This window comes from Callionymus lyra, chromosome 16 (genome assembly GCF_982586985.1).
Source record: "Callionymus lyra chromosome 16, fCalLyr1.hap1.1, whole genome shotgun sequence".
In the NCBI taxonomy this organism is placed as follows: Eukaryota; Metazoa; Chordata; class Actinopteri; order Syngnathiformes; family Callionymidae; genus Callionymus; species Callionymus lyra.
In genome coordinates this window covers 1296879-1321675 of record NC_141833.1, presented here as the reverse complement: position 1 = coordinate 1321675, position 24797 = coordinate 1296879, and the positions used below count along the sequence as shown (strand labels likewise).

General features: G+C 38.9%; 2 protein-coding genes across 2 annotated transcripts in view; one reads left to right on the top strand and one right to left on the bottom strand.

The window, feature by feature from the left end:
* cbln12 (cerebellin 12) overlaps positions 1-24797 on the bottom strand; it is a 210443-nt gene that overhangs the window by 51225 nt on the left and 134421 nt on the right. The gene's annotated exons all lie outside the window — the stretch shown is intronic.
* LOC148063170 (cadherin-18-like) overlaps positions 1-24797 on the top strand; it is a 100186-nt gene that overhangs the window by 39839 nt on the left and 35550 nt on the right. The window contains exons 3-4 of the mRNA XM_087810542.1: positions 913-1207; positions 3658-3777. Of these exons, the coding sequence (XP_087666668.1) occupies positions 913-1207; positions 3658-3777 (415 nt within the window). The remainder of the gene's footprint in view (positions 1-912; positions 1208-3657; positions 3778-24797) is intronic.

Below are 24797 nucleotides of genomic sequence, written 5' to 3'. Positions count from 1 at the left end.
GTTGTACTTCTAGGCTTCTAAGGATATCTATAGAACTTATTAAACAATGTCTTATAATTAAGAAATCCACAATCTAAAAGTCATAAAATTAACATATAAAGGGCATGATTTTAGGTGTAACTTGACCTTCTCTCTGGCATCACGCACCATTCAGCATAAGAGCAAGGTGCTTGGTTGAATTTCTGACATGCATGGAAACAAAGTAAAATGCCATGAAATCACCTGTTGGGTCAAAAATACTTTAAGCCTTTTTCATTAATTATTTCAAGCTTTCACTAAATTGCTCCATGAAATAGACAACAGTTTAAAAGAAAAAATATTTCTTACAAAATAAAGTCATATAATGTTAATTCTTTCACTTCTTTTTTCACATCAAAGAGAAGAAAAACAACATCTATATAGGTAGATTAGATAAGATTGACTTTATTGATCCCTCTGGAGATCTCTTTCGGGAAATTAGTCTCATAATCAATTAAAGATAGAAATAGATCAAACATCACATTTTTACAACATTAACAAAACTAAAAGAAAGAAAGAAAACTAGCCCAGTAGTTGTTGAAGTTAACAAGACACATTTGTGGCTTCAGACTTTAGAAACTTTCACCTATTAATTTCTTTTATATTGGCCCAGTCACATGTCCAGCTCTGAAATGACTGTTTGCCAAGGAATGTGTTCTGCCATGTTATTTTTCATTTCCTCTGACAGCAGCTTCTATCAGAATGTGAACCTCTTGTACACGCTGTCAGACTACAGTCATTCACTACTCTGGACCCGCCTGCCCTGATTGGACGTTTGTGTCTACCATTGTTCGGCTCTCACCATTAGCTGACCACTCATCCTGGCAGTTAGCTATTACTCTGTTCTAAAGTGGCTGACAAGGATACAATACACTCATTTTCTCCTTCATCCAGCTCCACTCAAACTCGGACAAGGGCGACAGCACGGTGCGGTACATCTTATCTGGGGATGGGGCCGGGTCTATCTTCATCATTGACGAGACCACGGGTGACATCAACGCAGCCAAGAGTCTGGACCGTGAGAGGAAGTCACAGTATGTTCTACACGCAAGGGCCATCGACCGACGGACCAACCAATCCCTGGAGGCAGAATCAGAGTTCATCATTAAAGTCCAGGATGTCAATGACAATGCCCCAACTTTTCCTGATGGACCTTTCTCTGCCACGGTTCCAGAGATGTCTGACATTGGTAAGAAAGCTCAATTGTTAATCATTTAAAAAGCATATCCACCCCCTACCACAAAAGAAAATAGTCCAGCTGCATGTTTTTTTTTCCCTCACATCTCCATGATGTTCCCCATTTTCTCTCTCTTCTCCCAATCACATTATCCCTCTCCCTCCTTCTCACCTTCGATATCACACCTTTTACTCTTACACTCGTCTGGATCACCCTGTATAACATCTTCGTCACCTTTCCTCTCTTCAGATTGACCAATCCCTGCAGGAGTTGGAAGTATGTGAAAGTATTTGATGACAGGGTTAGAACAGTGTCAGTCTGATTCTCCCAATTCCAAGTTGTGTGTAAAAAAAGACAGCTGTGTTTGAGTTCTGATCAAAATCTGCCATTACGAAATGTGTTTAGTGGCTGAATAACAAGTGACAAAATGATGGTTGCTGTCCCAAATCCTGCCTTGTCTAATTACATAAGATAACAGACACATCTAATATTAAAATTTGATCAGGCAGCTGCAACAAAAGCAAAAAAATGTGAGTGGTTCCGGAAAGTAAAAAAAAAAAAGTCAGCCAGTTATACTAAATTTTATCTGAACAGGCTCACATTAAATAGCAGATTCCTCATGTGTTCAGACATACTGTATCTCCTAAAAGCAATATTTTCTAAAAGCACTAATACATTATACATTTGAATATTTTTATGCAAGCTGCATTTTCTGGATTTGACTCCGAGCATGTTTTTAGTAGGAAACAATTCTTAGTACATTTCTGAGTAATTCAGTGTCTTCATCTCTGTCACAATGCGTTTCATCTCCCCCACTTGTCTCTTTATGCTCTGTGAAGTTCTCTCAGTCGCATCCTTCTTTCCCTTCATATCCCTTCTGCGTGAAGTCTCACCTCACAGTCATTGTTCAGTCTAATTTCCTTTGTCAGCAAACAAATAATCCAAACTGTGAAAAGCTTGTATTTATGTCGGAAAAATACCAAAAGATACCATATGCAGTTATCTGTTAAATTATTTAGAGAATTCTATAACTGAATCACATCACATCTCATAAGGGATGGAGATCGGATTCTGGGGATTGACTAAAGGAAAATAAAGAATTGAGCGTTAATCTTTCTGAAAGAAATAACACAACTGCTTTGGCTTTACTGTTTCAATTAGAGCTAAATTAGAAGCGAACCAAATGATAAAGATGATTGCATAATTGTTTTGTTATGGTCATATTTACCTGAAGACATTTTAAGTTTATTGTAACTGAATGTTGATTGAAACACAATACATTACATATAAGCATATAAATTCATAATGTTCTTCAATTACTAAAATGATTTTTTTTTAGGACTGAAAATGAATTTCAGGACCAAATTGATGGGCAAAGTTAAATGGATGTGATTTCCCTGGGGATGAATATAAATGATATGTAAATCATGTAAATAAAAATTATAATAATAAATAATTAAAAACAAATCCAAAAACATCCAAAGAATATATGCCAGTTGCATGAATCTCTTTGTATCATTATCATTGACAAAGCATTTTTTTTTAATGCAGTGACTTGGTTCCTTCAGGTGCCAGCAGCACTGGCTCCTTTTAATCAGCTGGATTGAGATTTTTGTCATATGGGGCACATGTGCCTGATTCTTTTACAGTAGTTTATTTTCTCAGACAGATGACAACTTTTTTCTTGTTTTTGGCGTTCTTAACTAGCTTTTTGTCCATGAAGGAAAAACCAAGAGAGCAGTGGTCAGGATAAACACAAACCCTAACTAATACGTCAACAAGTAGGCAAGGCACTAGATGAACTAAGAAACATCCAAAGGTAATCCAGGAAAACGAAAGGAGGAGAGCTTCAAGCAAAATTTACTGTATACCATTGTTGACACTCTGGCACCATTTGCTGGGGAAGATGTGGTTGAAAGTCGACGTGGAAAGAACAGGAAGTTCCACAAGGAAACAAGAAAGGATAGGATAAATGTGTTTCCATTAAAGTTACAAAGGAAAACAATTTCAAGATGACTTTATATGCTCCCCTACTTCTGCAGATCTCTAGACACGTGTCCCTTTCAGGACTTTCTAAATGTTCTCAGTTAGGTTTTACATCAACGATGTCAATGAACTGCAGCGACCCACAGATTTTTGGAATTTTGGGATCTTAGGTCAATCATTAATTATGACAAAAAATGTTTTGTTTTTTAAGTAATATGTGGTTGAAGGAAAATGTCTAAAGAAAAACGGTTAATTTACCATTATTGTTTTTCCAGGATCTTCCTCATAATCAGACACAGTGAAAGTGGTAAAGATTCATTAAAATGAATGGTCTGCGTTGATTGACATTTTTATAGCATATCTGTGTTGCCATCATTCAGTTAAAATATAACTAATCCAGTTGGTCTACTTCCTTTTTTTCGGAAGTGGGGAAAATGTTACAATTTGTGACTAATTTGATTCTCCTTTGCGTGCAGGAACTTCAGTTCTTCAGGTTTTGGCTTCAGATGCAGATGATCCCACATATGGAAACAGCGCTAAGATCGTCTATAGCATCCTGGAGGGAAAACCCTACTTCTCAATTGACCCTAAAACAGGTGAGGATTGTTTCAGCTGTTTTTAGCTGGTGTGGGACTGGTACATTGTTTGGGTAACATTGGTATCTTCTTATGTTCATTGGTCAACATTTTGTAAATTATTGTAAATTGTCTGAAATAAATGTGCTCCTGTTCCTTGTACAGGTTGTCAGAATAGTACACTTCCGATGATGAACACATTATTCAGTGAAAATAAACACCGTCTTCTAAAAACATTGGGAAAGTTATTACTTATATAGTATCTGCATTATTATTATTAGTAGTAGTGTAGTATTTATATTTACTGCTCCTTATAAGGAGTACTATATTAGCTAGAGAGGTCACTAAATATATAAACTATTTAATAAAAAATAACATTCTCTGAGCTTTCACATTTAAAGGGTCTATAAGAAGTTATCTCATGTTATCTCATTGTGTTCCAAGTTGAAAAATGCAACATCTAAGATGCTCCTTTAGAAGACCTTCCAGTCCGACTCGGGAGTTTCAATGTAAACAAAGAATGTTGGCATCGATATAAATTCAAAATTGCTGACAAAATGTGTGTACTGCTGATTACATTACTATACTATGGATATTAAAGGCATTATATGGAAACAAAGTTTTAAAGACATATTTTTGGCAACACAGGATGAAAACACAGTCATTATTTTTTCGGATAATGTCAATCAAAGGTAAATTGCTGGTGGAGTTAGGTTATTAGGCCATTTTTTAACATTTAACAAAATAATTTAATATCGTTTTTGATACAAAAGATACCACTATGGGCTACTATGTTTGTCTCTGTTACCCTTTTTAAAGTTTTTAAATGTGTATGTATTTTTAACTGTGTATTGTTCTGTTGGCTAATGCTTTATGACCCTGGTCTGTGAAAGGAGCTTTACAAATAAAAATAACTTACTTACTGACTATGAACCCTATAATCTGATATACTTTAAAGCAGAAACTTTAAAACGTTAAGCTTTAAAACTACTTTTGTAATCATCATAAATGTGTGTTCTGGAATAAAAATTCACACTGTGATCTGTTTTAATACACAGTGAAGTTAATCATCCTGGGCAAGATTTGAATATATACAGTATACATATATTTATAAATGTAGTAAAGCACCAGAGTTAACTTTACAAAAGTGTAGAGAATACGGTACATTTTTGCACACAGCATTATAACTGAGCCACAGATTCCAGAAGGACAGCACAGTCTTGCTTTGTGTCTCAGGATTCCCAGGCGGGAAACGCCCAGAGCAAGGTGAACTCCATCCGGCGAGAGTTTGAATTCAGAGTGAAATTATTCACCTAATTATCACTTATCATGCACAATGTAACACATTTTCTAAATTTGAAAAACAGTGGTGTTCACGTTACTTCAATGAAGTAAATGAAATGTTAAACATGGTAAAGAATTTTTTTTATCACAGATGATTATTATTTCTATTTATTCATTTTACAGTAGCATATACACAAACGAATATGGGTTTTCCAAAAGAGTACATTCATGTTTTTTTTTTTTTATTGTAGCTAATTGAGATCATGGTATTCTTTGTATTAGGTCAGATTTCCCCTCGCCTTGAAGTTATTGTGATTATTAAATGAGAAAAGAAAAAGAAAAGAAATAAAACAATATCAATATAGAGAAAAGACAATAAAAATGCTAAAGATAAATACATTGGAACCGACAGAGCTGGACTCAACTTCCCACTTTTTTTTCAATTTGTCAACCTAGCCCTAGTTAGCAACTGTCATGGGGCCACACAAGAAGCAAGATGGTGAAACGCCATTCGAATAAAAAAAAGCAATTGCCACTAACAGCTGCTGACAAGGAACCTAAACAAGAACATTCTGACAAATGAGGCCAAAGCCCACCCACTTCCAGGCACCATTAGTGGCCACCTCCACTCCGCCTCTGTCACTTGCAGGTTTATCAAGGGAGTCGGTGGAAATTCGTCCAATAAATCACAGGAACATCTCTATGGCCAGATGTGATCATCGCCCCGGAGCCAATAAACAAGGCAATCATTTTTTTAACTGGAGAGCGGGTACTGAAAGAAATGAGTGAAAATATCAGTAGTTGAAGTTAAGTAGGGCAATTGAGCTGCAGGTTACTTCATTAAAAAAACCAAGGCAACCTGGACGCTTGTTATATGTTTCAGTTTAAATAAAACAAGAGAGGGCAAAGACCTTAAAAACAAGCACTGCAAATATGAGTCTTGTTCATGTTTCTCATACATAACATATAGTTATATAACATCTCTATGTGTTCAGTAGTTCATTTAATTACATCACAAGGTACCTTCTATACCCCTTTTTATTTTTTATTTTGGGACGATATTTATCCTATGTTGATCCTGCTCTCGCTTATCTTGGCATAATTTACTTTGTTACAGTGTTTGTTGGAGGTGTTGGTTCAGGTACATTTTTGGATACTGGGACTTTAATGGTAGTAAATTCCACATTTCTACAATTTGTTTTCATGTCATTCCATCTTCTTTGTTCCTTTGTGAAGTGTTTGTAATAGCAATGGGATGATGAGGCCTCATGATACAGCTTCATCTTAATATAAAATGTCTTCATTTTGAAAGGCCGCTGGATGGCACTGCTTTAGAATGTTTGTCTCTGACCTACTTATCCAATGAAACCTCATAATACAGCATCGGTTGGCTCATGAGGCATCATCAACCCATCACTAGTTTGTTGTGCTCCCAGTAGAAACATTCTGGTTGTTAACAATTCTCTGTACCACTTACATATAATCTGGATTCTCCAAATCTCTGCATTTATAATAGCCTTACAATATATATGATTGTTGAAAGGTTAGTACAATCCAAACGTGGTTGTTTTGTACTGGTTCTCCATGAATAACACACTGAAAATGTCAGACCATTTAAAGACAATCTGCAGTCCCTAATGAGGCTTTCGGGAACACTTCCAACAGTTGTGACGTAGTGGCTACCTCCTCATATCGTTTGTATAAGTTTGCACTCAGAACACTGCTATATTAAAACAGCAAAAGACAGATGCTGTTTTGTTTGGTTCCTTCCTTTGGGAACTCAAATCCTATTGGGAGCATATGCCAATGTCAGGAGACAATATTGTTCATGGAGTGCACACATGCAAATAAAAATGTTAATGACAACAAATGTACCAAATGATTTAAGTAGCTCAGATGAGAAAAAATAAGAATGTGAACGCAGCACAGAAGCCAAGGTGACACACTAAATACACACTTATAATACTAACACTAACCAAATGTTGTTTAACCACCTCTAAATGCAGCACAAATTCTTTCATACTCATGGGTTGTCTCTTAGTTGCTACTGTAACATTAGAAAAAAAAGTAATGACAAATCATTTTGTTTATAAAGTCATCTGACAACATTCATCAAGCACTTGGTAAAATGGTAAGCCTTTGTTGTCACGCACACCTGTATTGCTGCTGTTACAAAGTTTCGGCCTAATCCGTTGTTCATAGCTATTGTCTCATCAAATGCACAAAGCAGGGCCAGGCTGGCCCCGCGGCTCTTCAGCCACTGAACTTTACTCCTGAATCACATTAGATTAACTCAGCCGCAGCAGACGAGTAAATAATGTAGCTTTGGTTTCATTACTAATGGAAAACAGTTTGGAAAAAAGTCATGTAACTGTTGCATGAAAGGCATTTTGCGCGTTGATATGTCACTTCTCGTCTTTTTTTTTCTCATTACATGTTCATAGATTCGTGTGACCTACAATTCATTATTCACTATAATATGTGTAGTGACCCGAATAATTCATCGTCATCAAGAAGAGCCTTTAGTTGGACTTGATATTTGAAATCACATTAAAGTGAAACACATTTTAAAACCTGCTCTAGAAATAAAACCGTCTCCTCTTGACTGTCCTATCTCTGCTAATATTGCTAATATTTACACCAATTCACTTTCTCATTTTCAATTAATTCTGGTGGCATCGATTCATTTTAAAGTGAGACGCCGTTAATTCCTGCATACAAGCAGTCGTCTGGACTCCTCACCAGTGAAGGTCAATCTTCTGGATTTCATTTTGCAGAGCAAGATAACATCCTCCACCACGCGCACAGTAAGGCACATAACACAGATTTTCACTTAACTCACTAACTCTCATTCTCACTCTTAAGCTGAAGGCGCCATACCCTAGTGTGATTCCCCTAGACATGTCGTGCGTTTCCATGTGTGTTGGAACGAAGGAATATATGAAACAATAATAATTAAAAGCACATGGATTTCTGTAGTCAGTGAAACATATAACCTGAGAAAAAAAAAAAGTCAAACTGATGAAAGTTTTTTTTTCATAAGAACCCTGATGAATGTCCCTGAGTGCTTTGGTGCCTTTTTTTCCTTTATCAATGTGTAAAATTATGGCAACCAGGAAGTACATTTTCAGTATCTAGTGAAGGACTATATCTGTAAAAACATTCATGTTGATCATGGCCTGATCTTTTTTTGGGTGTAGGATTTGAAATTGCATATACTCTTCTCCACGAAAGGTACAGGGAAAGTGGAGATGATACCCAGTCACAAGGTTTTATTTTAATAAAAATCCTGTGAGGTCGAATTCATTACATATATATATATATGTAAATATTCTTATATGTATATGTACATATATAGTATGTACAACTAAACTGTATTAAATACAAGTTTACTGTCGCAATATCAATATTGTTCTAAAAAGCAGTAATGGCTTGTTGAGGTTTGATGAAACAGCTAATGATGCTTCGAGTAACATCTCCTCATTTTCAAAGACCACTAGATAGCACTCTAGCTCTAGTTAATTATAAAATTCCAAGTGCCACTTGTTAAGCACTGACATTTCTCACCATCTTTCATGAGAGAGGTTGATGCAATGCCAGTGCAAGTAAGGCGGCCACAATAACGCATCTGCTGTCAACACTGTTACAGTGTCAATATCTGTATCAAAAACTCTCAACTGCTTTATTTAATACTCAACATTTGATTTGACAAGTGTAATATACTAGAATGTGGTATGAAAATTAATGAAAACCTAGACCACAATTGGTTGCGAAGACTAAAAAACAATTGATGAATTGTTAATATTAACCTCTTCCATAATTCACCTAACATTCAAATGTTGCCCTTGTGGTATGTGACAATAGAGACACAGTAGTTGCTACTCTGCTTCTCTACAAAGAGAATGTGAATGATTGGGAGACCTTGGTCACTTTAAATGTGAGTCTGAACATCTTGGGGGCGAGTCAGTGAATACTAACAGCCTGTTTAACATGTTCCACAGCACCTCAGTTGTCTGACAGATCAGCTTAGAAGTGCAGGCAGGTGGGACCCCAACACAACCTGTTTGTGCAAACTCACTTCGCTTTAGTGGAGGGGAAGCAAATCAGGCTGAAACGAAAGGGAAAAGAAATTGGGACACAAAAGCAAATAGCAGGGAAGCGGGGATAACATTAAATGCCTGTGTCTAAAGCAGATCTTTTCAGATGACAGACTTAAGCAAGGTTGCTACAGCTCAATGCACAACAACTAGTACCATTGAATGACAACAAGAAAAGCAACAACTGAAATATGTAGATAGCTGACAAATGTAGGTGAAGATAAGATAAGATAAAATGAACCACATATACTGTAACTCACACAATTGTATTTTTAGGAGATCGAAATTCTTGTTTAAGATCAGATTTGAATGTCTGCATTCAAGTCATTTTTGAATACATGTGATCATTCAAATCTGATTTTAATAGGAAAAATCCTATTGTTTTTTTTTTTTTATCAAGGTTTAATTTTTAATTACGTTAAGCAATAAGTACCACCTACTAGTATGAAAAATGTAATAAATCTTATTAGTTAAATAAAGAAAAAAAAACGAAGATAGAAAACAACGAGGACTTATATTAGACTTAGAAGTAGTTTCCCAATGTCAAACTATTTCTATTTAAGTTTTATAATGTCCAAGGGTCAAGGTGGGTATATGTGTTTGCATTTCTATGTAGAAAAAGTCAGGGAAGACAATTATTGAATCAAATCTTTCAATCTATATCCTCAAGCAACTAATTTCTATGTAATCAAGGCCATATACTCTGTAATATTTAAGATAAATTAACTGCTTATTCATTTTCAATTTTGATTTATAATAATAATTGTTCTGCCTAGCCAGGGCATTGAAGCTGAAACTGCTTATGTAATGTTGCCTCATGTGTGTACTGATGATGCTCAGTTTAACTTCTGTTGGGAGCACATAACTCTGAAAATGCACTTGTTTTCATAATGAACTGATGTAAAACTATCAGTTTACTTAATATTCTACTGTCAAAGCCCCCCTTGTAAACAAGCTTCATAAGAATGTAATGATATAAGCAGTCACCCCAGCATACACACATGCAAAAAAATGACAACCATGAGCCGGGGGAGGTGAAAATGAGACGACTGGTGGGTGTGTTGATTGATGATAGTTAGCAGATGAGAATGCTGTGGCAGAGGGCAGGAGAGGATGGTGCAAATACAACCTCTTCTTATTTTAATAACATTAGTCGTTGTCGCTTTTTTCCCTCGGAATATTATCAGACCTGACACAATGATCATCTATCAGCCTTAATGTCCTTAAGAAACCGCTTTATTCATTTTTTGTTTAATTGAGTGATAAACGCATTTTACTCTTTTCTCAATTTCATTTCCAAGTCGTCCTGGACCTTTTTGATGTTAGCGTGGTCGCCTGACAGGGACTAGGTTGTAGGTTCGCTGCAATGTTGTGGCCCTTCTGTATGCCCTGTGACAGACTGGTGTCCTGTTGATAGTTTTCTCCCTAAGAAAATGGGATAGGCGAAAAAAAATAAGCAACAGAAAATTAATTTTAATCAATGAATAGGTCATTTTCAATGCATTCATTCGAGCATGTGCAGGTCCAGAAAAAAAAGGATTCTGAGCATTTGTAAATCTAACATAAATAAAATGTGTGAAATGAACAATACAATTCTTAATTTGTATCTTTACATAAAAATACATTGTTTGGAATTAATATGCATTTGTTCAAAATACAATACATTGTTTGTTTATTTAATTTACAAGCATTATTCAGTTATACCAGTCGATCTTCTGACGTTCAAACACTCAACAAACAACAAACGTGTTTCATTTACATTTCTCCATAATCCCACCAATTGACACATGCATTCTGGGTACTTCCTGCATGAAAACAGCGGTGTGTCACATTTCCAAGGTTTATGGTGGAGTGGACTGAACTTTAAGGTAAGAATTAAGTTTTTCAAGTAGCTGGTTGAATGAGAAATTACTGTCTTTTCAATTTTCATCATATTGTATGTAGTTTTTCCACGCTATGGCTCAGCCAGAAAATAGATAGGGCCTGCCAATTGCGGCACCAGTGTCCGGTTTTCATATTATTGCAGAAATAAAATTAAAATAAACTTGCTCATTAAGCAACTTGCATATGCCCCAGAAAAATATGCTTTAGCAATATAATCTGTAATATTGATCTACACTCACCAGCCACATGTGTGCAATCTAATGCAATCCAATACAACAGTTCTGCCATAAAGTGTATTTTTACTAAGCTGATACATTTTAGGGGTTTTGTTGACATTGTCAGAAAGTGATAATTCTATTTTTACCTTTCTGACAAACACAAACTGAAAATGTAGAAGCTTCCTAAAAGTTGAACGTATAGCAGAGCTGTTGTATTGGATTGCATTTAATTGCACAGGTATTTCTAAAGGAGTGGCTGGGGACTGTATACACTTATGTATAATTTGTACACAAAAGTCACTCCATGATCATGCTGTGTGTTGTTGGGATATGTGTAATGCAAAGGTTGTTTACACTTCTATATCAAAATCACATACTTTAAAGAATGTGTTCAGTCTCATCAAGATGAACTCAAAAATGTTAAAAGTAATCCGCAGTGGAGAAAGAACTTCAAATTACTCAATAGCAGCAAATAACTTCTGGTGTTGACTTATAAGTTGAATATTTCATTATTCTCTCTCTGGTATATTTCACAGGTTTCTAATGAGGACGATACTGCATCTGTCCAAGAAGCTATTACTACATTTGTCCTTGGCAAAGGACAGCAAAGTCAGGGATGGTCTCCCCACGCAAACTGGAATAGCCATTGAGGGAGCAGAAGTCCTTTTTGGTATCCCAGATGTAGCACATGCTTGCACTTATCTGATGGGCCTTATCTATGCCTTGGAACTAAGGTACCCTAATAAACTGAAATATACATTTGAGGTCTTTCGCGAGATCTTTCTCGAGCTGGATTATGCAAACAAAAGAATGTCCTCCAAAGTCCATGATCTTAAGGTCTGTTTGCATGCTTAAAAGCCATACAGATGGCATTGAAGATGTAAGTTTTACAGTTAGTTTTACACTGCACATTCTTAGGTTCTCCCAATGCACTCTCGGGTTACACTATTCCTTTTAGTTTTTTATTTTATGATGCTGTGAAATATTTAATTTTACTGAATAAAAGGATTCTTGTGCATGCATTCTTTTGTTCATGACTGTGTGGAATAGAGTTCATTATTTGTCAAGTAAATTTGTTTATTTGAGCTAAACGACTTCCAAGTCTCATTTTGGGTGATGATGCATAATTATACCTGATAATGTTTGACTCATGTGGGTCTTTTTCACAGTATACAGTGTGATAAATCGATATGTAGTTTGGTCCGTACAATGTAAGAAATGATGAAAAATTCATCACTGTTTCCTAAAGCCCAAGACACCACCTAATATTTCTTGTTTTGTCATGATCAACAGTTGACAATTTAGAATATTAACGTCAGAGAATGTGGGGTTTTTCTTTTGTAAAAGAACTCAAAGAAAACTATCAACGTTTTAGATAATTAATTTAGTTGTTGGCAACTAATTGATTAATCAACTAATCATTGCAGATCCTGGCTACTTATAAGTATGGTCCACACTTGGCTCAACGTCAGCATATCTTGACATTAAATAGACAGAGCTTGATACAAAATATTGCATCATCTTTTTGCATCAGATGATCATGTAGACAATGCAAGGCTAGTCTTTATATAGGCCATTTAATTTCTTGTAAGAAATGAGTTCTGGAAGTAAAGTAAAGTCTCTCATTTGTTGAAGATATTTACATTAGTAAATTCGTGAAGCCCCGCCCACTTAAAATGCGATGTTTTGGCTGAGAAGAAGTCTCGTCCGAACAACCACGCCCACTCTGCTCTGATTGTTCACAAAAACACGAATTGCATTCAAGGACTCAGGTAAATTTCAAACTCACCCCTAAAACTCCCATTTTTTACATTAAAAACAAATAATAAAAATGAGGTTTGCTGCTTAATGTACACATTACAAAAACCCTAAAGGCAGAAGTAACTCTCACCATGTTTACATGAATATTTATTTTGTTTCACGATTAACATGTAGGTTCTTAACTCATTTAGGGATTCTAGAGGAGGACATCTCCAACAGAGTGACATCAGAATGTTTAATTTAAACCTTAATCTCGTTTGGTGAGATTTCAGACGGGAGAGATCTTTTTTGGGGAATTACTTTAAAACAGAGCAACGTCATGATTAATGACCTTGTCATGGTGCGGAAGGAAACCCAGGAGCAGAAAGTATTTTACTGTTTCCAAATGAGCCCACCATGTAGCTTATGAGAGGAGGACACGGGGAACACGGGACGAAAAAGCAGAAGAGACCAAAACCCCAAACAAAAACAAAACAGACAACGAAAACAACAATACAACGCAAATTAGCCTTAGCTCTGAGTTTTGGAAGATGTTACATTCTTCTTAGTTCGAGCATTGAACTCTTCAATCAGGTAGCCCCGACCAACCCGCAGAGAGTTGAGGATCTTGAGTACCGTGAACACTGAACGTGGGGTGAATGCGCTTCTCCTTGGGGAGGCGTAGGCGGACCGCGACAGGGTTCACCACCTTGGCGATGGCATAGGATCCCATGAATCCGGGGGCGAGCTTACGAGAAGGTAGGTGGAGATGGATGTTTTTAGTGCTGAGCCACACTCAGTCCCCCACCTTGTAGGCAGGAGCGTCTGAACGCCGCCGGTCAGTAGCAGACTTGGCGGAGGCCGCCGAACTCAAAAGTCTTTGTCTGCACCAGAGCAGATGCCAATGGGACATGGACCTCCTCCTCGAGATCCGGAAAGAGAGATGGTTGATACCCGTAGGCACACTCGAACGGGCTCATTCCCATGGAGGAGCACGTGAGCGAGTTGTGTGCGTACTCGACCCACGGAAGAGCTTTGACCCAGGTGGTGGGGGCGCCGGAGACCAGGCAGCGGAGAGAGGTCTCTAGGTCTTGGTTGACCCCCTCCGTTTGGCCATTGGCCAGGGGGTGATACCCTGAGGTGAGGCTGGGCCGGGCCCCGATGAATCGGCAAAACTCCGCCCAAAAGCGGGAGGTGAGCTGGGGCCCCCGGTCCGAGACTATGTCCCGGGACAGGTCGTGGAGACGGAACACATGGGCCAGAACCGCCTCGGCCTTGTCTCGGGCGTCCGGTAGTTTGGGCAGTGGGACAAAGTGGGCCGTTTTCGAGGACCTGACGACGACAGTCAGCACCCCAGTCATGACCTCCGAGGCCAGCAGTCCGGTGACGAAGTCCATAGAGATATGGGACCATGGACGATCAGGCACCGGCAGGGGAAGCAGCTTCCCAGACGAGGGGGCGGATGGTCGCACAAACCGGACAGGCTGACACGTACTCAGCGACATCCCTCGCAAGCCCAGGCCACCAGAACCGCCGCCTCACCAGAGTCAGGGACCGTTGCTGTCCTGGGTGACAGGACCACTTGGACTCATGGCACCAGTGGAAGACCTGCTTGCGGAGGTTTTCTGGCACAAAGGAGGGTTAGATGGACCGGAAGTCGGAGGAGGAGGAGTCCGGTGGTTGGCTCTCCGGACTCGCTCCTGGACCTCCCAAACCAGCGACCCCATGACAAGCCCTGGCTTCAGGATCGGGACAGGGACATAGTCGGAGTCAGTGTGGTCAAACATTTGCGAAAGGGCGTCTGCTTTACAGTTCTTGGACCAAGGTCTGTAAGTAACCATAAAGTTGAACCTGGCGAAGAATAACGACCACCGGGACTGGCGTGGGTTAAGCCGGCGTGCAGTTCTTAGATATTCCAGGTTGCGGTGGTCAGTCCAAACCACGAACGGATTCTCCGCCCCCTCCAGCCAGTGGCGCCACTCCTCCAGAGCCCCCTTGATGGCGAGGAGCTCTCGATCCCCCACATCATAGTTCCGTTCAGTGTGTGATAGTGAGATTGCGGGAAAAAATACAGCGGTGAGTCTTGCCACCAGAAGGGCTGTGACTCAGAAGTGAGACAGTGTAAAGGAAAGCAGACGGCACTGAAATTACGGATGAAACTCCGGTAAAAATTTGCAAACCCGAGGAACCATTGCAGAGCCTTGCATTTATCGGGGGCCGGCCAGTCGGAGACAGCCTGTACCTTGGCGGGATCCATAGCGATTCTACCTGAGCTAATGCTATAACCGAGGAATGAGACGGTACGGACATGAAACTTGCACTTCTCCGCTTTGACAAACAGTTGTTGTGCGAGAAGACGGCTAAGGACGGAGCGTACATGCTGGCGTTGGGACGTTGTTTACCAAGGCCTGAAAAACCGCAGGGGCATTGGTTAAGCCGAACGGCATGACTACATTTTGTAATGCCCGGATGGAGTATTAAATGCGGTCTTCCATTCGTTGCCCTGGCGAACGAGAACGGTAGGAGTTGCGCAAGTCTAATTTGGTGAACACAGTGGCCCCTTTAAGAGTCTCGAATGCAGATGACATTAGCGGGAGGGGATAGCGGTTCTTAATTGTGATGTTATTGAGTGAGCGGTAATCAGTGCAGGGTCTGAGGGACCCATCCTTCTTTCCTACAAAGATGGGAAGAAGAGGGACGTATGATGCCTGTCGCCAATGACTTGGAAATATATGTGTTCATGGCCTCAGTCTCAGGGAAAGAGAGGGAGTTCAAACACACTCGTGGCTCAGCACAGGGTAAGAGTTCAATCGCGCAATCATAGGACCGATGAGGAGGGAGACTTACGGCTCGAGTCTTAGAAAACACCTCACTCAGGTCATGGTACTCACGCGGGACACAGGAGAGATCGGCGACGAGGTTAGGCGTGCTGGGAGGAGAGACAAGCCTATGAGCAAGAAAGAGAGGTGAAACACTGCTGGTCACAACCCAACCCCCAGCCAACCACAGAGAGAGGGGACCAGTAGATCCGTGGCTGGTGTTGCTGGAGTTCAGGGTAGACCCAAGCTGAGGGGGTGCGGTGAGCGAGACGAAGTTGCTGTCGGCTCCCGAATCGATGTACGCGGGCACGGACCAGGTGTGCCCATACCGGCTCAGAGTCATGGAAATGGTGGGACGTGAGGGATGAGGAGACGGCGGTGCCGGACCCTTCCTGACCCTCTTCTCCTTTACCGGTCTCTCTCTCGTGGAGGGGAAGACAGTATCGGCCCATCTGCATCGGCTCCTCGATGTCCTCAGACTGCACGAGGCAGACGGCGGAGCGGTGCGTGGGCAGAGTGGAGCCGCTGGATGGCAGAAGCGGTGTGACGAATCTCGATGCGGGTGACCAGCTCGATCATCTCGTCCAGGGTCCCCGGCAGCGACAGCAGGATGAGGTGGACCCGGATCCGGGGAGCCTCGATGAAGACCTCTGCGAGCGTGGAGTCGGGCCAGTTGCTCTCCACTGCCATGATGCGGAACTGGATGGCAAAGTCAGACACGTGCTGTGTCCCTTGGCGCAGGCGGAGGAGAGATAGAGCCGACTCTCGACCCGGATGGCCGCGCTGAAAAATGCGCTCCAGGGCCGTGGTGAACTCCACCACGGAGTCATAGATGGCCGACCGCCATTTCCACTCAGCCCCCGCTCGTCCACACAACAGAGAAAGGATGTATGCTACTCTGGTGCGTTCGCTCGGGAATGCAGCAGAGTTAAGTTCAAAGTGCAGGCTGCACTTAAAGAGGAATCCGCTCACTTTACCGGATTCACCGGAGGAAAGGGAAGGACGATTGAGTGCGCCGTGGATGGTGCGGCGACAGCAGCGGCGACGGGGTAGCCGGAGTTGTTGAGGTCCCGGCAGCGAGGGCAGGTCCGGGGGGCAGGAACTGGGCGGAGAGCACATCCATCTGTTCGCTTGACAGTTTTATTTAGGAGCAGGCAGAGAAATCGACAAAAGCAGTCCAGGAAAAACAGCTAACAGGTACGATATACGAAGTCAGGGGCACAGGCAAGCAGAAAGGCGAGAAAACTTACCAGGGTCTAAACCGGGAAGGCAAAACAATCTCGAACTGGAGTCTATAACGTGAAACAAACACTAGACAACACGGGACAGCGAGTGTGACGAACCGACAAAGACTGAGGGAGAGTGAGCAGAATAAGAAGGCTGCCAGCAATCGGTGGCAGCTGCAGAGCAGGAGAACACAAGACCAGGTGGAGACAATAACAATGAGCAGGGGGAGGGACCGGAAAAAGAAACTCACACAGACACCGAAGGGAGCAGGTTTCAAAATAAAAACTGGAAACACCGGGAAAGACACATGAGACATAACAGACCTTCTGCATTTTGAAGAGGACGACTTCAACATTTACAACATGTGAATAAGTCAGGAGAGTTGGGTTTTCACATTAGGTGCCCTTTAATAAATGAATATTGACTTAACTTGCAATACTCATTTCTTACACATAATAAATTAAGTAGCCTATACAAAGACTCGCCATGCTTTATCTACATAATAATCTGATGCAAAGAGTTGCCTTACCTTTTGTAAGTAGATCAAGATCAAGATTTGTATGTATGTATGAGTGTACATAAGAAAGTAAACTTAAAACAAACAAATAAAAATCAATGAGATTAGTCAAACAATAATAATATGAACCCAACATATCAGAAAAGGATTAGGATGAAGCTGAAGGTTATTTAAACCTACACTTCTCCACTAATAACCTACCCTATTAACAAGCCTCAACCCCACATTTACTTATGTACATGATACATATTTACAAAATAAAAAAATAAATAGAGTACTTACTTAATAGATAAATATAAATGATAACACCCAATTGTTAAAGCCCTTCTTCCTCCCTGTACCTTGTGAAAACATGTGTTTGTACCGCTTTTAAACCGGGTCATGGTTGTACATTGCTTGAGCTCCACTTCCAATCTATTCCACAACCTCACTCCAAAAACAGAAACACAAAAATGTTTATGTTGTACGTGCCCGCTGATGTTTTAAATTAAACTCTCCCCTCAGATTATACCCCCATCTCTGTTAAAGAACCATTTTTGAATATTTCAAGGAAGTAGATTGTTTATTGCTTTGTACTGGTTTGTGCTGTTTGTAATGGACCCAGGTCAGTGAATTTTACGGTTTCTGATTTTAAGAATAGTGAATTTGTGTGATCTCTATAACTGGTATTATGAATTATTCTGATGGCTCTTTTCTGCACTATGGATAGTGATTGTATTTTACATTTGTAAGTATTGTCCCAGACCTCACAATATTGTACATATGGTCAAATCAACAGTAGAGAATGTGGAGTGATTTGTTGTATGTAAGTAAGTAAGAAATAGTTATTTCTAGAGTGTCTTTCCAGACCATGGTCCCAAAGTGCTTTAACAATCACAAACAATACACAGTTAAAATATATACTTTAAAGATCAAGACACATAACACAGGAGTCCCAGAAAGTCATGGAAAAGCCTGAACAAATCAGAATGTCTTAAGATGTTTCTTAAAGGAGTCAGTGGACTCCATCAAGCACAGAGAGAGAGGAAGATCGTTCCAAAGCTTAGGAATGCTTCTTGAAAGTTTGCTTTGTACATGTTTTATATGAGACTTCCAGTAAATTTTCAATCAATTATTACCCCAAGAAACTTATTTTCACATACTCTTTCAATATCCACCCCATCTAATTATGTATTTATTTTTTATATTTCTCAATAACATGAATTTGGTTTTACTTGTTTCTGTCAAAGCACATTTTCAGTTCGCCCATTTTAGACCAGAAAAAAATGGGTGTCATCAAAATTAAAAAACGTTTGATACTTTACAAATGTGATTTATGTAAAGTAAAAAAACAGTTTTAATATTTAACAGTTACGTTAAATGTTAATATTGGTTAAACAATATTGAGTGTACCAGAAAAAGCTGATTACAATGACAATAAGAAACAAGGACAATAGGGGTGATTCCAAAAATATTATTTGTGGATTTACAGTATCTCCATTAGAATAATGATACTTCTATTGCATGTGGGTGATGGACCTGTTTAAGAATAAACATTTAGTTTATGATATATTCTATGTGTTTTTAGCTTGTAAATAAGAGTGTTCACAAAACCCTTTCCCACTTTACAGCACGTTAAAAATAAGCCAATCCAAAAGCTGCTGTTATTGTGATAAAATGTGTAATCTTGCCTTTCTTGCTTGTTCTTATCGGTGATGATATTATAGACTCTGCGGCTCTCAGGCGGCCTTGACAGAACATAGCATGCTCTGTGCTGTCACGCTCATGTGAGCATGTGAATTGTCAGTTAAAAAAGACGGCCAACCTTGGACTCTCTGATGTGGAGAAAATGACTGATAAAATGCCAAACCGTTAGAGTGACAAAGCACTGTATTGGGGGGCAAGAGGTGTCTTTTTATGATTCTTATTAAACATTGCTGCAACTGCTAGATTTAGTTTTTCATTGAAGGCTGTAAATACAATCTTACTTACTTTTAAGTAGTGTACTTTGAGGGTCAGTGGCTGGATTCCGGAGCTAAGAATATATATAGATATAGTTTGTACGATAGTATTTTATTTACTCTCAAGGTTAATTCTGTGGTAATTCATGGCAAAATAAGTGAAAAATAATTAAAGGTGAATTCAAATTTAGTTTCATGTTGCACAACACCATTTCCTGAGTTTTCAGGACGTTATGAGAATAATTTCCTGCAGGCTAATTCATAGATTGTCAATTGAGACAACTAAAAGATTGAATCAAAGCCTATAATTTTCTAATTTAATTTATGGCAGCTGGGTGTCAAATTGCTCTTGTGAATGTATAGTTGAGAGAAAAAAGGTACAAATAACATTATATACCATCCGTTTTGTGCAGCAATCAGTTCAAAAGTTCTGCTCTGCAGGACATTTTTTGGCTTGCAAAGTTTTCTAGAAACGTGTTCTGAAACTGATGGCCCAGAACTTAAATCTTTCAGTGACTGTATCAAAATGTTCCATGGGACTCGTGATGCTCTATATTTCACCTCTCTAGGGGGGGCTTTGGTGACTTACGACATGGAATCCTCAATCTCGTCATGCACCAGCTCTTGACACAGAATGTTGATGGTTCTGCACACACGCTACTGGACCAGATGAGAGAAATCCTTCCAGGCTGTTGCTCCTAAGCTTTGGAACGCTCTTCCTCTCCCTCTGTGTTTGATGGATCTACTGACTCCTTCAAGAAACATCTTATGACATTTTTATTTGTGCAGGGTTTTTATAAATTTTCTTTGGGCTTCTGTGTTTGTCTCTATGTTGTCTTGTACATATCTTCTACATAACATGCTGAGAACTGCACATCAGAGACACACAAAGTTATGTTGTGTTGGAAATATCAACTTAGAAAATGTTTTTAAACATGAGTAAACATTAAAGTATTCACAAATGAGAATATATGTTTTTGTGTCGATCCTTGTTGTTTATGGCCACATGTTTAAAGGATTACACTTTTCATATCACAACATGGTGCTTTAAATGACCAACCCCTTTGAAAGGTTTTTAGTGACAGCATGAATGGCTATTGATGTTTCTTCATGGTTTAATCAAAGACCTTTTTGCCTTCTTTGCACACTTTTCGGGAACATACATATCAAATAATCATAATACAAAAAAGAGCATTTAGAATAACATATATATTATATATATTAGATGATGTTATGATATCAAAATGTATGAAATGGTACTCACCCAGGGATACAAAGTGAACTGAAACTTTGATTCAATTAAGTGTTGCAATCTAAACTAAAACTATTCATTCATCTAAAAATCATGGAGGGCAGGTCAATTTAAAATGCTGGGTCTCAGTCTATTCCATTTGTTTATATTTTCTTTTTAAAGATGGTACTTTTTTACTCACCCATTCAATACCAATGGTAAATGTTAAACAGAGATTCTATTAAGCATGCAGACTATTGCGACACACTATACTATGGGTTAAACACAACCTTTTTACTTGCAACTTGTGCAGAATTTGGCTTCCACACTTTTAACAGGAACACCCTCCACCACCTCTTCATGTTAAGTGAAGGCACGCTGCAGCACGCCTGGGCTCTGTTGCTAAATAACGCACAAAGAGACAAAAAGCACCCACACCCTTGGAATCCTTCAATTGAAAACCAGTCTACTTAAAGAGAAGACATTACCGAACATAACTGCAGCCAACAAAGAACAACGTTAAAGGGCATTAATTATGAATAAATAAATGTATGAATACATAACTAATTGTATAAACTGTAAATTAATGGGTGACTAATTATAAAAAATGTTGAAATAAACTTCCAATTTCATTTTTATGGAAGAATGTTGTCATTTCTGTGTCTTTAATAATATAATAAATCGTGAATAAATAGATTCATAGATTTAAAAATATAGATAAATAAATGTCAAAATGTATAAATAAATAAATGTATATGTACACAGAAATAGCACCATATATACAGTATATATATATATATATATATATATATATATATATATATATATATATATATATATATATATATATATATATATATAATTATTCCATTAAAATCGTTCATTTTTGGCTGCAGTTATGTTAGGTAATATCTTCTCATTGCATGGACTGGTTCTCAAGTGAATGTTTCCAAGGTTGTGTGAATTTCTGTCTCCTCTGTGGAGTCGACTGAATTCCTTCATTCCCTCCAGCTTTTTCCATCCTCCCTCACGCCAGTCTTCTGCCTTGTTTCCACTCTCTCCTGACGCTTTTGTGCTCACCCAGGCTTTCTGCCCGTCATTCTCCCTGGTACAGGTGCATAATGTTGCTGTATGTGATGTCCGGCCGAGCCATGTCTCCTTGCTCAGTCTAAAGGGGCTGATAGGCCAGATGGCTCTGTGCTTTGTGAGTCTGTGAAGCGAGTAATGCAGCCGAGCAGAGCCTCCGGGCTCAATGCAGTCTTATGGGAGAGAAGTATGTGTATGGGCATGAGTGTGTGTGGCTTGTGGGGTGTCCAATGCTTATTATGTCCTTGTTAGAAGCAGTTCAGGAACAATGTAAGGTCATGTTAAACAGTTCTTCCTTCCCTTTGCTCTTTTTTGATGAAGCGATTAATTATTGTAAAGTTTACAAATAAAATGGCGATTTTTAGTTTTGTTTCTTGTTTTTTTGGCAACCAAGTTCCATCTGGAAAAGCATGTTGTTTCATTTATAAAACACAAGTTTGGCATAATCAATCTATCTATCTATCTATCTATCTATCTATCTATCTATCTATCTATCTATCTATCTATCTATCTATCTATCTATCTATCTATCTATCTATCTATCTATCTATCTATCTATCTATCTATCTATCTATCTATCTATCTATCTATCTATCTATCTATCTATCTATCTATCTATCTATCTATCTATCTATCTATCTATCTATCTATCTATCTATCTATCTATCTATCTTTCTATCTATCTATCTATCTATCTATCTATCTACCTTTCCGTCTGTCCGTCCGTCCGTCCATCCATCCATCCATCCATCCATCCATCCATCCATCCATCCATCCATCCATCCATCCATCCATACATTCATCCATCCATCTATCTACCACTAATAATAAGATGTTTACCTGTAAGTACTTAACCAATACTCCAAAACAACTCTCCATTGTTGTGTGTATATAATTATCTTTCATGTTCTTCTAAAAAAATCCTCTTGATTCGATTGATAGATTCTCTAGTTAACACCTACAATATAGAGGGAACACTTGTTGTGGCAACTTGCATTGTTTTTTTTTATTGTTTTTAATTTGGCTTTCAGTCTAGTTTTCAGGTGAAGTTGTCGTTTTATTTTTAATCAGTTTTATTTACGTTCATACATACTTAAGTCTCGTCAAATTTCAGCTCACTAAAAGCTCTGAACATTTTAGCCTCAGTTATGACTGTACAAGGACTCTCTTTCTACTGTTCAACATACCCACTACTTCAGTCTTATCAGTCTAAGCACCTGAAATTCAAGGACATTCTCACATGTATTCCTTAGATTATTCAATCTCTCTATGTCCCACTTCACTGACTTCCTAAATTGATAATATCCATCGGAACATGACTCTCAGCTCACCCCTTAGGTTTCCCCCCTTCTTAAAAGAGCACCTTTCTTAAGTTAATGTCCTGTTTGTATCCTTTCCTTCCATCTGTAATCTCGGGTATCAGCCAGAAAGCCAAGCCAGCTACCTGTCAATTACACGCCCCCTTAACTCTTCTTGTAGCCTTCTACCATCTCTGATCCCCCTGATAATCAGCGTCATCCAAACATCACTCATCTCTGGCATTTTACCATCAGCCTTCAAATCATCTGCAATAATACCCATGCTGAAGAAAACCAGACTCAGACCCCTAGAATATTGAGAACCTCCAATTTCTAATCCATTTATTTGTTGAGAATCCTTGAATAAATCATTTGCATCTTAGCTCCACAATAACCTTCACGAAAATCACCTACTATATATGAATAACTCCAGTCTGGTTTGTGCCAACATTACAGCACCACCTGTTGAAATACCAAATGATCTCCTCCTGGCAGCTTACTCTGGACTTATAACCATCTAAATGAACTCTTCACACCCTATCTCATCACATCCTCCTCAAAAGAGAAGCTTTAATCAAAAATGAACTGGTAAAAATTATATCTCTCTTGTGGGTCTCATCTTAAATAATTTAAGCTGTACGTGGTGTCCAAGGTGCTCTACATACTCTCTATCTGCCATAATTTCCATAAATTCAGCATAAACTCCCAGTGCTAACTTAGGCAATACCAAAAAGAAACACCAATTCAGTTTACCCCAAACCTTCTCGAACACAACAGCAATACAACAGATGGTATTCTTATTAGCACTAAGTAGGATTGAACCAAACCTCAAATATTTTCCCTCCCAATTGAGTTCTCCACAGTTTCTCACTTCCCAGTTTTGGTGTCAACTTCCACAACTCACTATCCAATCCAATATCAATGCAAGTATCACGTTTACCAGTGTAATAATGATGACTTCACCCTTTCCCCAATCCAACCACTGTTTTCATTCTAATTGACCTACTGGTCTCTTCCAGGGTCGAATCCTGCAACTCCACTCTCCTTGCTCTCTCCCTCCACAAAACTCTCTCACCTACATCATTTCCAGCACCCCAATTAGAAGTCACATAACCTCGGTTCTCCAGCAGCCCGACGGGCTTCCAAGATTCTGCTCCTGACTTTTAAAGCCATCCATTGTCCCCATACCTTTCTGACCTCTCTAACATTAGCACCCACTCCCTCCTCACTCCAACTCACTTGTTTTACCCATCCTTCTGACCACCATCAGTTCTACAGCTTTTGCTCTGCAACTCCCTACATATACATATGAATATATAAGGTTATATACAGTATAACTATCTCTATCTATTAAAACAAACCTATATACATCGACTGATTTTTTTTATTTTATTGCCTTTTTCTTTGGAAAGTTTTTTTAAGGACTGAAATGTTTGTTGCTGTTGTTTTGTCCATCTCGGAAAAAGTCAGTCTTATTGCTGAAAAAAACTTCAAAATGTGGTATTTGAATATGAGGGTCAGAGAAAGAGAAGAGGGTCAGTGTTATTATTATTCCTCAATGCCTTGAATTATCTTTTTTATTTTGACTCAGTCCCATCACATTCTGAGTCTAAATTAAAAATGTACTAGCATATAATGCTATTAATCCAAATTAATGAATTTAAAGAAAACCTTTTTTAAATTGTTTGCCACATTCTTTT